Here is a 15588-nt window from a genome sequence, read left to right as displayed (position 1 = left end):
CCACCTGGAGAGGCAGGTTGCATTCCCACAATGGTCCCCCAAATGCCCTACTCCAAACCCAGATCCTGTGTATATGCCGATTTACCATCCCTGTGATGATATATGCTATGGGGCAGAGTTCCCTTAAAATAACATTTTCCAAGGAGGAAAAATCTAATTACAGGAGACCCTCTAAAGCAGAGTGTTACTTCTGGCTGGTGGCAGAAAAGCCAGAGGGATTCAAATCAGAAGGAAGACTCAGTGTGCCCAGGCTGGTTGGAGATGGAGGGGCCACTTAAGAAATGTGGACGTGCTCTAGAAGCTTATATGACCTAACAGCCAAATCCCAACAGGACCTCAGTCCCACAACAATCACAAGGGATGGATTCTGCCACCTCCACGTGAGCTTGGAAGAGGACCTCAGGCTTGCAGGCGATGATGCAGCTCGGCTAACACACTTGGACTTTAAACTTGTGAGGCCTGTGCCCATACCGTACCAGGTTTCTGACCAACAGAACTGTCCAGTCACAAACAGATGTTACCTGGAGCTGCTAACTTTGTGATGATTGGCTACATAGCAATATAAAACTTTGTGAAGCCTTCCACTGTATTTTGGAAATATACAGAAGGGCAAAGAACAACTTTTCTTTCCAGCTCCTGACCTCTTGAGAAGCTGGCAACTTCTTGTTTGGTGCACCTCTCCAGTTTTACCCAAAGACCGCTTTCATTCTCTAGACTTAACACCAACTAAACAACATCTGCAAAAGCTTACTCACTGTGTTAAATCTTCATTCAAGCTTGACACAAACCTGCAACTGACTTCTGTCAATTTTCAATATCATGGAAACAATCGATACCAATAAACATTGCTTGCTTTAGCTTAAATTTTTAAATAAGGTAGATTTAGTTATAACAGAATCCAAGCAAACTTTAACCACTGAATTAAAAAAGAGTTCCTTAGACTCTTATCAAACCCCACTAAACACAAACAAATAAGGAGAAGCCAATGAGGGAAGTGGATGTGGCTCACGTGATTGGGCTCCTGTCTAGCATAAGGGAGGTTTGGGGTTTGATTCCCGGGGCTTCCTGGTGAAGCCAAGCTGGTTCACATGGAGTGCTGGCCTGTGCAGGAGTGCAGGTGCAACAAGATGATGCAACAAAAAGACACAGAGGAGAGACAATGAGAGACGCGGCAGACCAGGGAGCTAAGGTGGCGCAAGAGAGTGATTACCTCTCTCCCACTCTGGAATGTCCCAGGATGGGTTCCCTGTGCCACCTAAAGAGAAGACAAACAGACACAGAAGAACACACCACAAATGGACAGAGAGAGCAGACAGCAGGGTGGGGGGGATAAATAAATCTTTTTTAAAAAAAGAGAGTAGGCAACGAAATCCAACATACACCTGTGTCCACCTTCCAGAGCTCTCCTCCCATCTTGATAGCAATGCTCATTGGCATCTGTGATCTCTCTATGGTCCGCACCAGCAAGCACTGGCTCAGAATGGGACAGTCGGTACACAAGTTTTTTTTATGTTACCATACTTGTCTTCCCTGTTGTTGGACAGCATGCAGATGACCTTGAAAGCAAACACACGTGAGACTCCCAGAGAAACAGCCAGGCAGTGATAGGAGAAATGAAAACCATCAAGGAAGCAGTTGAGGTGGAGCAATGACCAGCTAGAGTAGACTGATTAAGCAAATATTTGGGTCCAAGAGGGTGACATTTCTAGAGCTTACATGACAGCTGTGAGGGAGAGTGTGTGGAAAGACAGGCTGCAGTGTAGGCGATTTGGCAGTTGCATCAAGAGCTTAAACTGGCACAGGTCCTGTGGAGCTAGTGTTTCAATTCCCTGGAATTTATCATGAAGCCAACAAGCAGGGTTAAAAAACCACTCACTGCAGGATTCCATCATAAGGATATTCATGAGGTGGCAGATTTGGCCCAGTGGTTAGGGGATCCATCTACCACATGGGAGCTCCATGGATCAAACCCCGGGCCTCCTTGAACTGTGTGGAGCTCGCCCATGCACAGCATTGATGTGTGCAAGGAGTGCCCTGCCATGCAGGGGTGTCCCCGCATAGGGGAGACCCACATGCAAGGAGTGTGCCCCATAAGGAGAGCCACCCAGTGCAAAAGAAAGTGTGTATGGCCCAGGAATGGTGCCACACACACGGAGAGCTGACACAAGATGATGCAACAAAAAGAAACACAGATTCCCGTGATGCTGACAATAACAGAAGTGGACAAAGAAGAAGACGCAGCAAATAGACACAGAGAACAGACAACTGGGGCTGGGGGAAAGGGGAGAGAAATTAATAAATAAATAAATCTTTTTAAAAAAATAAGGATATTCACCATTTACTGGACAAACATGATCAGTCAAGTACTTACCAAGAATTTCATTGGGCTCAGTTCATTACTTCTACAATCTACTGAGTTAGGTACTAACCACGGAACAAGCTGAAGAGTTCTGGAAACTGCCTGTTTATAAGCAACAAAGGAGGGTATCAAACCTTCACTGGTCTCAAGGCCTGGGCAGTCGAGGAGAAAGGGCTTGTTCCTGATTCAAAAGGAAATTCTTTGAAATGTTGCTTATCACATCATGATGCTCACAGGACCCTTTGGGGAGGCATCTTTTATTAGACTAGGAAATTCTCTGATTTTTGAGAGTGAGGGTTCAGTCCCTATCCTCCTGGTCATCCCTCAATCTCTGGAGAACATAAGAAGAAAGATTCTGAGGCTAGTCCTCTCACCATCTAACCTACGCCCTTAGAATATGTAAGGAGATGCCTTGATGAAGAGAAGAGTCTATTGTACCAGGAGGTAAACTAGTCAAGTTCCCCTTCAAGAGGTGAAGCAAAGGGAGGGTAGGTGGGTTGGTTTGTTTTCAGAAATCCCCAAATTAAAAGGCAGACCTTAATTTTTCAGGCAGATGCTAAACAAGCAAAGAAATTCCCATTATGATAATGATTTGAAATCCAAACACTGACCAAACTCCATCCCGTTCACACAGATTCTCACGCGCAAAATGCCATGCTGTGAGAGTTCCCAACAGAAGATTTCTCTGCTCTGAGGACCTAAGGCCACAACACCAGATGACAATATAAGATGGCACGTGATCAAGTAATAGGAACCAAGCCACAGCATTTGAAGAGAACAGGATTATGAAAGCGAGGCAGTTCATGTAAGAATGAAAAGTACAAGGAATTCTTCGGCATAGCCTGAAAAGTCCTCCTTAGTGGAAATTGTGAAGGAGAGAGAAGTCTAGGTTTTAGGTACAAGACAATAGGACAAACAGCTTGGTCACGTGATCAAGAAAGAACAAGCTCCTAAACAGCATGCTGGAGGAAGCAGAAGAAAGAGATGTGTTAGGAGAAAGAACTGAAGGAACAGTTGGTGAAGGAGTTCCCATCCCAGAATGACAACTAGGTCTAAGGCACTGGCTAAGGGAAAGGAAAGGGAAGATTCCAAGAGAAATACTGAGCTTTGGAAGCAACATGCTGGAGGAGATGGGTCATAGATGTAGTGAGTTATAAGTAGGGAGAGAACCAACACTCTAGCTTCTAAAATGCATGAGTATGCAGCTTTAGAACTACTCAACTGCTAAAGATGGACCATATATCAAGATGATATGTACCATCTGTATTTTTGATGAAGCATGTTCATCTAAGACCATTAAATAGGATTCAATTGTATCACCCACCTCAATCCTATAAAATATGTATATCTTCTATATACATAAGATAACGTAGAACAAAACATATAACAAGAATTTTACATAGCCCATGAAATGAATTAGAAAATGGCATAAGATACAATGCTGAGACAATCATCCTAGGGAAAATTTTGTTTTTGAAAACAAAAACAAGTTCAATTTTCTGAAAACATGATTGGGAGCTAGTTGTTATTACTACCAATGACAATTCCAGACCAAGTTGCTATTTCTGAAGCCTCCTTCAACATGGATTCCACTAGCCACAAACCGTATTTCACAAAATCAAGGTTCAACATATGTCTAAGGGAGACAAAACAAAAGACTTTTTGTTTACAAAATTTTAAAGGGTTTTGTCAAAGAAGGAGACTCATTCCTACAAATTAATATTTCAGTTCCTCTGCTGCTGGATTGCCAGGAACCAATTTTTAAGCTGGAATGGATTTCTGCTCTATATACTTACACTTTGGACTTTTCATAGCTATGCCCATGTTTTTTTGTCACTTTCTGCAGACTCCGTGCTCAAGACATGGCAGCTTTCTGATTTTTCCTGGTGCACAGCAAGGAACAGTCATGGAGGGACTTCGTCCTGAGTAAGAGCCCACTTCTATTTCTTTTGACCAGTCTGCAAGTTGTGAATGGGAGTCAAGCTGGAAAAGAATTCCAAAGCACATTATAAATCTTAAATGTTTTACCAACTGTGACTTCCTACTGAAATACTACAAATAACAAGCTCAAATGCTGACTGAATTACTCACTTTTCCTTAAAAATATGAGTTAGTAAAATTGGAAATCTCCCATGGCTTACAGTCTTTTAGATTGATTCTATGAATTTGTGTCTTCGTGGATAAATCTGGATTATTATGCCTTGAAAGAATGCTCACATTATTAAGTGGTAAAGCCATAATACAAAGCTTACCATGTGCCAGGTATTTTCTAAACATTCTTATTGCAAGCCTGTTTGTTCCCTCATGGGGAAGGGATGGCTAATTTGAGAAGACACAGTGGTCACAATTATAGCAGGACCGAGTCCATTCCTCTGGCATCATAATTCATTTGCCCCAAACTTGACACAACAATCTTGAAACACTCTTACCATTCTTTCTCCTTGGATGATTTTTACTGATTTCAAAACTCTCCCCAAGAAGGACAGAAATTTGCTATCAAATTTCAGATCCCAGCGCTGAAGCTCCCTTTGCACACACTCATCTCTGAAAATGGAAAACAGCTCATGAAAATAACCAAGAAACAACCCCATCATTTGCAAAAGGCAGGTCGACTTTCCTTTGAGCCGGCGCTCATGCCTGCTGCTGCTGTGGAAATACTGCGGACAAATACCTCCAACTCCAGTGCTGTCTCGGTTTCGCGACACTGTTCCTATAAGCACTTGAGAGCCTTTCCTTCTCGCCCCTCTTAACCTCTTTCAATATTCTAATGATACAACAACTAGAGTTGGCCAAAAAATGTCATTTTCTTCCCAATTGTCATTTTCTAGTAGAAGAATCTGAAATGCTGAGGATCTAGACAGGCCTTGAGTTTGGTACGCACAGCCAGAGAAGGAATACTTACTTTTGTGTAGTAATGATGAATTTTTTAAAATTCAGGTTGCTTCTTTTCTGGATCCAACCTCGTATGGACCACCAAATCTTTCATCATCCTATAATCCTTACACTTCTTGTCTGTTAAACTTTTAGAAAAGAAAATCAAATGGTCTATCTGAACAAGGAAGGCTATGTTTATGTCAGAGAATTCTGAACAGTGGCATCTGGGAGAGGAGGAACCCAGCAAGACTGGGCATCTAGTTCCAAGGGTATGGCAAGGTGCTGCCAGAAGCACACGTCTCCAGCCACAGGCCTGTGGGGCACAGAGGGGCTCGCTGTGGAAAGACCACGTGGCCCAGCAGTACCTGTCAAAGGGAAGAGCTCAGGAATCAGCAGCACAGGTTCTCTCGGATAGTTCCTCTGGCTCTTCTTCCACTTGCCCTGGCTGATGAAGGGTGGCTGCCTGGGATCCATGATCTCTTGATGGTAGTGCTGCACAGGAAAAGCAAGGGGGCATGGCCACCATTCTCAGGAGGGACCTCAGTGACAGCCATGAGCAGGTGCACAAGGGTTCGCCTTGTTCTGCTTCTTTCCGAGGAGGCGTGCTGGTGGCTGTTTTCTCCAAGTTAGAAATGAGGCTGTAAGTTCTGTTTAGAATTCTCTCACTTTACACCTCCAAGGAACCATCCCTTGCCTTTCTCATGAGCAGACATATGTGTTGCTGCACAATGCATGCCAAGGAGCACAGGGCCATTTTCAGAAGAGACAGAAATACGTCCAAAAGGCCAGAGGTGGCTGGGCTTTTGTTGGTGGTGGTTTTCTTTTTGAAAGAAACCTAGGAGTGAGCCTGTTCTGCTGTCTGGAGCTCTCCCACGCAGGAGCACGGGGTTTACACACACTGGTAGTAGAAGCATCATCACCTTTCACTGGTCCCCACTCCACCACACAGCTGAACAGAGCTCGGGGTGTGCTGTCCTTCCTGTGGGAAGATTTGCATCTCGCACGCTAATCCTTACCCTTTTCATAAATACCCTCGCATCATCCAGTGCAACATCGACTTCTGTATCTAACAAATCTTATTATTCCTATTCACATTATTAATAAGCTTCTATTGAAAGCCAGGGCTGAATTTCTCTTCCTGGGACTAATGTATAAATTTAGAGGATTTCAGGTTTTCATTACACTGTTAAACTTAAGCAGTTGCCTCCTTTTGTTCTGCCTTTCAAACAGGGTCTCTAGACACGACCCTAACAATTTCAAATGTCACCCCCCATTTACTCAAGTATTTTACTGCAGGAGCCACCTCTTTATTTTTCATCCACAACCAAGTCTTCTACCTACTGTTTAAAGAAATAAAACAAAGTAGAGTTACTGTGGCTCTAAGACATTTAAAATGGAGCCAGCAGGTCACTCTAGAGGTCACTCTTACAGAGGCCTGAATGAGAAGTCACAAACGATACCATAAACTTCTAAGTTGGCAAAGTCTCGAGCAACAGTGCTTCTCAAAACCCCAAGAACCTCTGAACCACAACATAAACCATAAGGTAAAGAACTCAGTTAACCATCTAACCTGAAGGACAAGAGCACCCCAAATACCCTCCAACCACAAACAACTTGTCAAACTTCTTTCCTTTATAAACCCTGGCCTAGAAATGCCAAATGGGACATGATTTGAGGTGCTCCCTGAATCTGTGCTTCCCAAATTGAAATTCTAAGACTCCAAATAAATGGGTCTGTTGTCTTGCAGCTTAGTTTGCCAAGTCTCAGTTGACACTACCGATACATGCAGGAAAGCAAGATGCCCTATTGAAAATTGTGCCTTAACCCACTGCTCTGTGACATGGACACACATGAACTAGTAAACTATTCCCAGCTAATTCTGGGGTATCTGATAAGTGCCAGGCATGTGATACTGAAGATATTACTAAAAGAAAAATAGACAGTTTCTGCCCCCAGAAAGTCATAATCTAAAAGGGAAGCAATTAATAAAATAATCACCCCCAAGTGCAGGTACCAGCTGAGATACCTGCAGTGAAGTTCTATGACCTCCCTGGGGGCCTCCCCCAGGCCCAAGGATGCAGGCAGGCACATGCATGGAGGCGGTTGTTGGGGTGTCCAAATGACTCTTCTGAGTCAATGAACCTTGAGGTGAAAGAGTTAGACTGACCAGACCCAAGTAGAGGACACATAACCTATGACCATGGTAAAAGTGTGGAAGTTTCCATCTCCCCCACATCATCACCCCCTTAGCTCTCCAGCTGATATCCATGCCCTGTCATTCGAATCCCTTCATCAAAAATGCCAGTGATTCCTTTGTTTCCTTAACCCTTCACTGAGTCGTGCGGGCTCGCCTGTAACTCTGGTCACCAGAATGGGCTGTCAGTGGGAGCACCCAGCAGCAAAATCCTGCTGGTTATTCACACCTGCAGCCTTTGCACACTCTTTGAGGGGTGCTTCCCAGCAAAGCCCACCTCTTCTCAAAATTCCTACATGTCCCCTAGTCTCCCCCCTCTAACCTACTCAGCCAATGACCTGGTTTATTTTCCACTGAGAGATACAAGAATTCAGAAAGAAACTCCCACCCCTTCCATCCACCTTTACCACCTTCCCTTCTACCAGGAGGTAGAGTACAATGGACGGTGTGTCCTGCTCTCCAGAAAGCTCTGTCTCTCTGCTTGAGCTCTGGATTCTAGACAATGTCACTTTCAAGGGTGTTTCCATTATCATTTATTCCACTTGCATCCTAAATTATCACTTCATTCTGTGTTATTTGAACATTCCCATCAGAATAAAAACATACTCTAGCTTTCCCTAACTTAAATATATTCTCCTCCAGCTATGAAACTATGCCCCTTCTCATCATTTTGGCAAAGCTGGCCACCGTTTTTCTTCAATAACTTCACAACTGGACTTCCATCCTCACTTGCAAAGGTCTCTTCTGGTTTTTGCCTTATTTAATTTCTTGGTAACATTCCTCCTTGAAATGTATTATTCACATGGCTATATATTCTAGGTTATTCTTTATAGCCCAGTTTGATGACATAATATCCAGAGACAGCTGGAAACAGCATCTCCAGCCTGTCCTCTCTCTGGAACTCCAACTTACCAACACATCCTAAAAGCAGGCTTCATTTACCCCTTGTAGCAGCAACTACACCATGCCTCCTTGAAATCATTCCACCTTGAGGCACAAGAGGATGGCATTCCCAGCCTGTGGTCAGCTGCATTCAGTCCATAGGACTGAATTTTGGCTGACAGAAAGACAAGCAGAAGGGGTCATTACTGCCAATCCAGCCAAAGGCACATATGTGTCACTGCACCACTTCTACTGGTTTTCCTCTAACATGCCACCATGGGACCACTTGTCAAGAGGGAAGAGCCACAAATGGTAACACCCTGGATCTTGAGTCATGTCTTGGAGCAGGGTTTCCCTGAAGAGTCCACTCATGGTAGACTTGGTTCAAGAAAAATTAAATCACTGATACAGGGAAGAAGACTTGGCTCAACAGATAGAACATCCATCTACCACATGGGAGGTCCACAGTTCAAACCCAGGGCCTCCTTGATCCATGGTGAGCTGGCCCATGTGCAGTGCTGAAGCACACAAGGAGTGCCATGCCACACAGGGGTGTCCCTCACATAGGGAAGCCCCATGCACAAAGAGTATGCTCCATAAGGAGAGCCACCCAGTGCAAAAGAAAGTTCAGCCTGGCCAGGAATGGCACCACACACATGGAGAGCTGACACAACAAGATGACACAACAAAAAGAAGAGACACAGATTCCAGGTGCTACTGACAAAAAAAGAAGCAGGCACAGAAGAACACACAGTGAATGGACACAGAGAGGAGACAACTGGGGGGGAAGGGGAGAGAAATAAATTTTTTAAAATCTCTAAAAATAATAATAGTAATAAAATAATAAATCACTGATACAGCATTTTGTGATCCTTTCAGATCCCATCTTCTGCCCTTCTTACAGTCTTCCCCATCTTATCAAATGGCACCAAAATCAAACCACTTCTTCATAAAATGTCCAAGGGTTACATCACACTCTCCTCTTTTCTACACGCACTAATCCCAAGACATCAAGTCCTGCCCATTCCCACCTACTTCTCCTGGCCACCTCCTCCCTTGCTAAACCATTTGACAACCTCGTCGCTGGTCTCCTTGCCTCCATTCTTTTCCACACCTCTGAAATCCATTAGCAGATAGTCTACAAATCAATCAATCTATACTTTCATTCATCTACAGGAAAAAGGTTCAATGAATATGAAATCAAATTTATTTGTCCCAGTCCCCAAAACTTCCTACAAGGTGGCCCCCACCTTGTAGAAGTTCTCAGACTTCTTCCTTAAGTCTCCTGAGCCATGCGAGCAGGGTACAATCTGGATACGGCAGCTTCTGAGCTGACGAAGCTGAGCTGCCACGTGTGGAAAATAGTCAACTAAGGCCATCAAGCCACAATTAAAGTAGTAATCAAGTGCTGAATCCCTTACTGTGATGGTGTGAGCAAGAGGCTCGCCAGGGGAAAGATTCTGGCTTACCTGTTCCCTTTCCCTTGTGAATAGGACTGGGTTGGATGGGGAGGTGGGAGGTGGGGTGTTGAGTCCTTGACTGCAGCTCCCACCAGAGAAGCCACGGGCTGGCTGTGCACCAAGTCTGGTGTGGGGAAGGCAGCGCTGCCAGGTGAGACCCCCAGGTAAAGGCTCTGGGATCAGAGGGACCCCAATCCAGGCAGCCCTGGACTCTTCAGACCAGAAAGAGGATGTGGGCTCTGCCGGAATCCTCTCAGCAAGAATCGGATGCAGCAGATGGTCTAAAAAGATTCTGGGAATGAAAAATCTCCACACCCAAGGGAAGACCCTCCCAGGGGGGCATACTGTCAGGAAAACCCAACTTTAAATGTTAGAAGGGGAGCCTGATCACCTCCCAAGAGGACCCCAGTACCTCCAGAAATTCAGGGGAAAGCCATCTTCTCCAGGTCTGAAAAGAAAGAGGAAAAAAAAAAAAGAAACCTGATGTTTAGGTTCAGCTAACTGCAGTTAGCTTCTGGTTCCACCTTCACTAAGATAGTGGAGGTTTAATTACAGTGGGAAAAACGTTGATGGGTTTAAGTCTTAATGCATCCTGAAAATTGGTCTGGATTTGGAAAATCTTGATTACAGGAAAATGGTTTGGTTTTTGTAATACAGTTTGATCTGAGTATAAGTTTACACAGTGAAAAAGCTTAGCCAGAAATAAATCTTTGTTTTGGTGCTGAGTTGCAAATAAGCTTGCTTTGTAAACAGCAAGGGTAAACAGAAAGTCCTATTAAAGGTTTGGTTTGAAAGTTTCCTCTTCCAGGAAGTGGACTTGGCCCAATGGATAGGGTGTCTGTCTACCACATGGGAGGTCCGCGGTTCAAACCCCAGGCCTCCTTGACCCATGTGGAGCTGGCCCATGCACAGTGCTGATGCGCACAAGGAGTGCCATGCCACACAGGGGAGCCCCACATGCAAGGAGTGTGCCCCATAAGGAGAGCTGCCCAGTGCAAAAGAAAGTGCAGCCTGCCTAAGAATGGGGCCACACACATGGAGAGCTGACAAAACAAGATGACACAATGAAAAGAAACACAATTTCCCGGTGCCGCTGATAAGGATAAAAGCAGTCACAAAAAAACAGACAGTGAATGGACACAGAAAGCAGACAATTGGGAGAGAAATAAATTAAAAATCATTTAAAAAAAAAAAAAGAAAGAAAGTTCCTTATTCCTAGGATTACAGTGGTTGCTCAGGGACAGCCGTGCCAGGGGAATAAAGGTTGTGGGTCAGATTGATGAGCTTTGTGCTTCTGTCTCTGTTGTTCAGAATGTTTTCATGCCTCTGGACAATGATGCTGAATTGTGTAATTGTGTGAAGTAGTGAACTTTGGTTAACCTGGAGCCCTCCCTTGCCACTGGCAAAGGAGTGAAATGATTGTAGTTTATAAAGCAAAACCATGGAGTCTGAATGTGCACACGCTCTGCTCTCTTGCCTCTGGGTCCATCTGATTTGCTGGGGCTCGGGGGTCATCTGTGTCTGCACCATGCACCGTAGTTTATTGGAGCTGGCCCCAGTCAGGATGGCTGGTGGAACAATGGCTTGAATCATGACCCTGCCAGGACAGGGGTCCCTGGGAAGGCACCAAGCCTGGAAAGTTTTTTCAAACCATTTAGCAGGCTGGAACTTGCTGCCATTACCTTCTCCTTCCTCCTCCTTTAGGGAGATGCATGACAGCAGTGGAAAGCCAGGGGCTGGCCTCTCCCAGTAAGTCCACACCTTCAACTCGTAAGCCACATTCCCATCTGATCATGTCCAGCTGCCTAGGAGGGGGGAGGTGGAGGGGTGCTGAGCAGAGCCAGGATGAATGCAATAAAAATTCCTCCCCGAGGGTGACACAGCCAAAATACATTTGCAAAATTAACTTCTGCCCAGATTCTGCCTCTCTGAATTTCTCTTCGCATGTCTGTGTAAAAATGCTTTGAAATGTTTTGAAAACTGTGTAACTGGTAAAGTACATTTGTCCAGAGAAAAAAACTATTGCCTACAACAAGAAACCTCTAATTACTTAATAGCCCTTTTAATGGTATAGCTGGGAAACTGTCTGACAATAAAGTCATAAAAAACTGCAAAGGAAAAGAACAATTTGGCTTGGCAACATCATGCTAAATATAATCAGCCTATCTCCCAATACCCCAGAAATGCTAAAGGTAAAAAATAATAATAATTCCTCCATTTTAATCTGTACTTAACTTTGTGTTCAACTTTAAAATCTATGCTTAACCTTGTCAGTTTGCGTGTGCCTAGAAAATCAAATTTAAAGTCCGCTTGTTGAATAACAGTAAAAAAGTAGCTGGACTCAGATGTGATCTTTGTCCACAAGCCTCTCCTGTTACTTTTACTGGATCTGTGGTTGCTGCTGGGGTTTAGTGTATACCCAGGGGACCTGAATCTCTGGACTGACCATGTGATAGCCAGGCCCTGAGCCTTGACAGACTTGCAACTCCTACACTCTGGTTTATTGGACTTACCCCACTCAGCTAACATGGAGGTGAAGAAGGTCAACCACCACACCAGGGAGCCAAGAGGGCCTACAACTGAAAGCAGGAGAATTGCATCCAGCATCCATATGGAATCTAAGCCCCCTCTTGATATAGATTTGGAGTGGACACAACCATTCCAGGGTCCACAGGATGGAGGAACAGTGTATGGATTAGAGCAGACTTACTGATATTCTATTCATGAAATATTGTGATTAGTAATCAAAGAAAATGTGGCATTGGTGTGGAGAAAGTAGCATGGTGGCTGCTGGGGGTAGGGAGTGAGAGGAAGAGATGAGATGTGGGGGCGTTTTCAGGACTTGGTGTTGTCCTGGGTGGTGCTGCAGGGACAGTTACCAGACATTGTATGTCCTCCCGTGGCTCACTGGGTGAACTGTGGGAGAGTGTGGGCTATGATGTGAACCATTGACCATGAGGTGCAACAATGCTCAGAGATGTATTCACCAAGTGCAATGAATGACTCATGATGATGGAGGAGGTTGTTGCTATGGGGGGAGGAGTGGGGTGAGGAGGGTGGGGGGTAATATGGGGACCTCATATTTTTTAATGTAACATTAAAATATAAATAAAGACTAAAAAAAAAACGTAACCAAGAAATGAATTTTTAAATACCAATACTGTCTTGCTGGTAAATTTAATGCATAACTCACAAATGAAATTTATTCAGTTATTAGAAAAGCAAGAAACTTCACAGGATTGTTACTAATAAAATTCTTGTGGCTTAATTATAAATTCACCTTAAGGTAAAAACTTACTAAAAACTGTAACTAAAAATTAAAATCATTTTATAAGTACTTATATATATGTGTGTGTGTGTATATATATATAAATTTATAACTAAACTACTATAGTGGAGTAAATATAACCTAAATTTCAGCTATTGTAATAGTAATATTAAATTAATTTACCTCTGTTTATGTCTACTTCAAGGTTATCTAGTGCTTATTATAATGATAGTAATCATAATTCAAACCTATCTTATAGTTATTTTATAACTAATTTAACCCTTAAACTTCAACTATTGTGATAGTAATTATAAACTGCATTTGCCTTTGCTTACGGTTCCTGCAGATCTGGCCCACCCCTTGACAATTCAACTTAATAATTAGACTATGGGAAACTTATAGTTGGATTTAGAAAAGTTTTATGTATATCACTTTTGTGTCATTCTAAATAATTTTGTTCTTCGCAATTCTTTACCCTTTTAAAAGGAAAGCTGTCTTTTCCTTGACCTTTCCCAATAATATAAATTAATTCTGATTGGCCATTTCCACGAGGAATCAGAAATAACTGTTGCCAGGTTTTCCAAAAGTAAGGAGTGCTCTTCCCAGTGTACGAGGCCTTTCCTTTGCCCAAAAGGCCTTACTAAGCAACCCCCATTGTTCAGGCTGTCTCAGAAGAAAGTGAGTCAGAGCTACCAGATTTCTTTTCAGTCTAAGCAGAAGCCCCAAATGCTTGCCAGGTTCCTCCAAACAATGTAACCAGGAAAACCAGTGAGAAGATTATACTCTGGATTAGCCAGCAAAGAAAAAAAGTTTTAAACAACTAAGTGGTGTTTCTGTATCAAACTATGCATGTCTGCCTATTTGCTCAAATTGCTGAAGTTAAATATGCAGTTATATAAGTAATATATATATAGTCCTAAAACCCAAATTAAACTAGGTGGTATTAAAAAAATGTATGGAAATCTGAATACAAAAACTATTCAAAAAGTTATAAAAATCCTTATTAAGCTACAATTGGAACAAATTAAGTAATTGCTTTATATTCCAAAGCCTAAAAATCAGTATGATTTAAAAATTATTCACAGTTTTAAAATGATCAAAAAGAGAAGATTTTAAGCCCCTGTACAGAAAAAGAAAACAACATTCTTTGTTTAAAAAATAACAGTTTCAATTTGTTTAGCTTAAGTATTATCTCTTTGGTTTATGGGATACCAGGTTAATAAGTTTACATTATATATATGGAATCTTTAAAATAATAAAAGCTGTAAGCTCATGTTTAATAAAATTAAATTAAATATAGGCCTGCTTTCTCTTAAATGCACAAAGAAAATCCCATTGCGTACTAATTGTAATCTAAGGTAAATTTGCCAGTCTGTAATTGTTGTCAATTGTAAAGAGTTTATAAAAACATCTTCCCAACTGAAGCATTTAAATGGCTCTAGTTCTAAGGGCCATTATTAACTAGAAGCCTGGATTACTATGAATAGCAATAAGTAACTTCATAGCAATGAAACCTGTCTGAAAGTCACCTCAATGTGCATATTCAAGTAGTAATAATAAAAGTTTCCTCTATTCCACTGGGAATCTTCTGTTTTAATTTTACCAATAAAAAATAGGTTTACTTCCACTGCTAAATTAAAATGCCTGCTAATTAACGTCTTCAAGATAAAAGTGTAAAAGCAAAAAGCAAAGGGGAAGCGGGCATAGCTCAACTGATAGAGCATCCATCTACCATATGGAAGGTCCAGGGTTCAATCCTCAGGGCCTCCTGACCCGTGTGGAGCTGACCCATGTGCAGTGCTACTACATGCAAGGAGTGCCATGCCACACAGGGATGTAGGGGTGCCCCATGCACAAGGAGTGCACCCTGTAAGGTGAGCCACCCAGTGTGACAAAAGCACAGCCCACCCAGAAGTGGCACCACACACACGGAGAGCTGACACAGCAAGATGACACAACAAAAAAGAGATGCAGTTTCCCAGTGCTGCCAGATAATGCAAACAGATGCAGAAGCAAATGGACACAGAAAGCAAACCACCAGAGGAAAGGGGAGAGAAATAAATGAAAATAATTTTTTTTTAAAGTAAAAAGCAAAGTACTAAAAAGTTAAGTTCATTTAATATGTAACACATTGCATTGAAATGTTTAAAAGATATATAAAAATCAAGAAGTAAACTTGAGCATTGTCAAACTCTTTTACATTCAAAACAGGCCTTGAATACATTGTAGGTTGCCTCTCCATGTGAGTTATTGGCTGTTTGGTCACTGACCTCTAAAACAATAAAAATATCTACTACTTCTCTGGTCATGCTCCTGAAGTGGATGGAACCTACTTTGCAATTTCAAGCTCCTGCAGCAGCCAGCAGTGGCTCAGTACAGCCAAATGTACATTGGACATCATCTTCAGACTGGCACTGTTTCAGAGTGCCAGAGAGCACTAGGCACCAGTCCAGTAAAACCTACTCCCTAGTTTCTCTCTAGAGTCAAAAGTACTGCTTCTGTGAAGAACATACAAAGTGGAACAATAAATACCAGAATACTGTAAGTAGAA

General features: G+C 42.7%; 1 protein-coding gene across 1 annotated transcript in view; it reads right to left on the bottom strand.

Annotated features, from left to right (window-relative positions):
- Positions 1 to 5490: 5490 nt before the first annotated feature.
- Positions 5491 to 15588, bottom strand: part of LOC131278896 (anthrax toxin receptor-like) — a 102933-nt gene continuing 92835 nt past the window's right edge. The window contains exons 11-12 of the mRNA XM_071215594.1: positions 5599 to 5725; positions 5491 to 5546 (exon numbers count right to left, since the gene is read on the bottom strand). Coding sequence (XP_071071695.1) covers positions 5491 to 5546; positions 5599 to 5725 — 183 coding nt within the window. The remainder of the gene's footprint in view (positions 5547 to 5598; positions 5726 to 15588) is intronic.

This window comes from Dasypus novemcinctus, chromosome 6 (assembly GCF_030445035.2).
Source record: "Dasypus novemcinctus isolate mDasNov1 chromosome 6, mDasNov1.1.hap2, whole genome shotgun sequence".
Classification (NCBI taxonomy): domain Eukaryota; kingdom Metazoa; phylum Chordata; class Mammalia; order Cingulata; family Dasypodidae; genus Dasypus; species Dasypus novemcinctus.
This window is presented reverse-complemented; position numbering and strand designations above follow the sequence as displayed.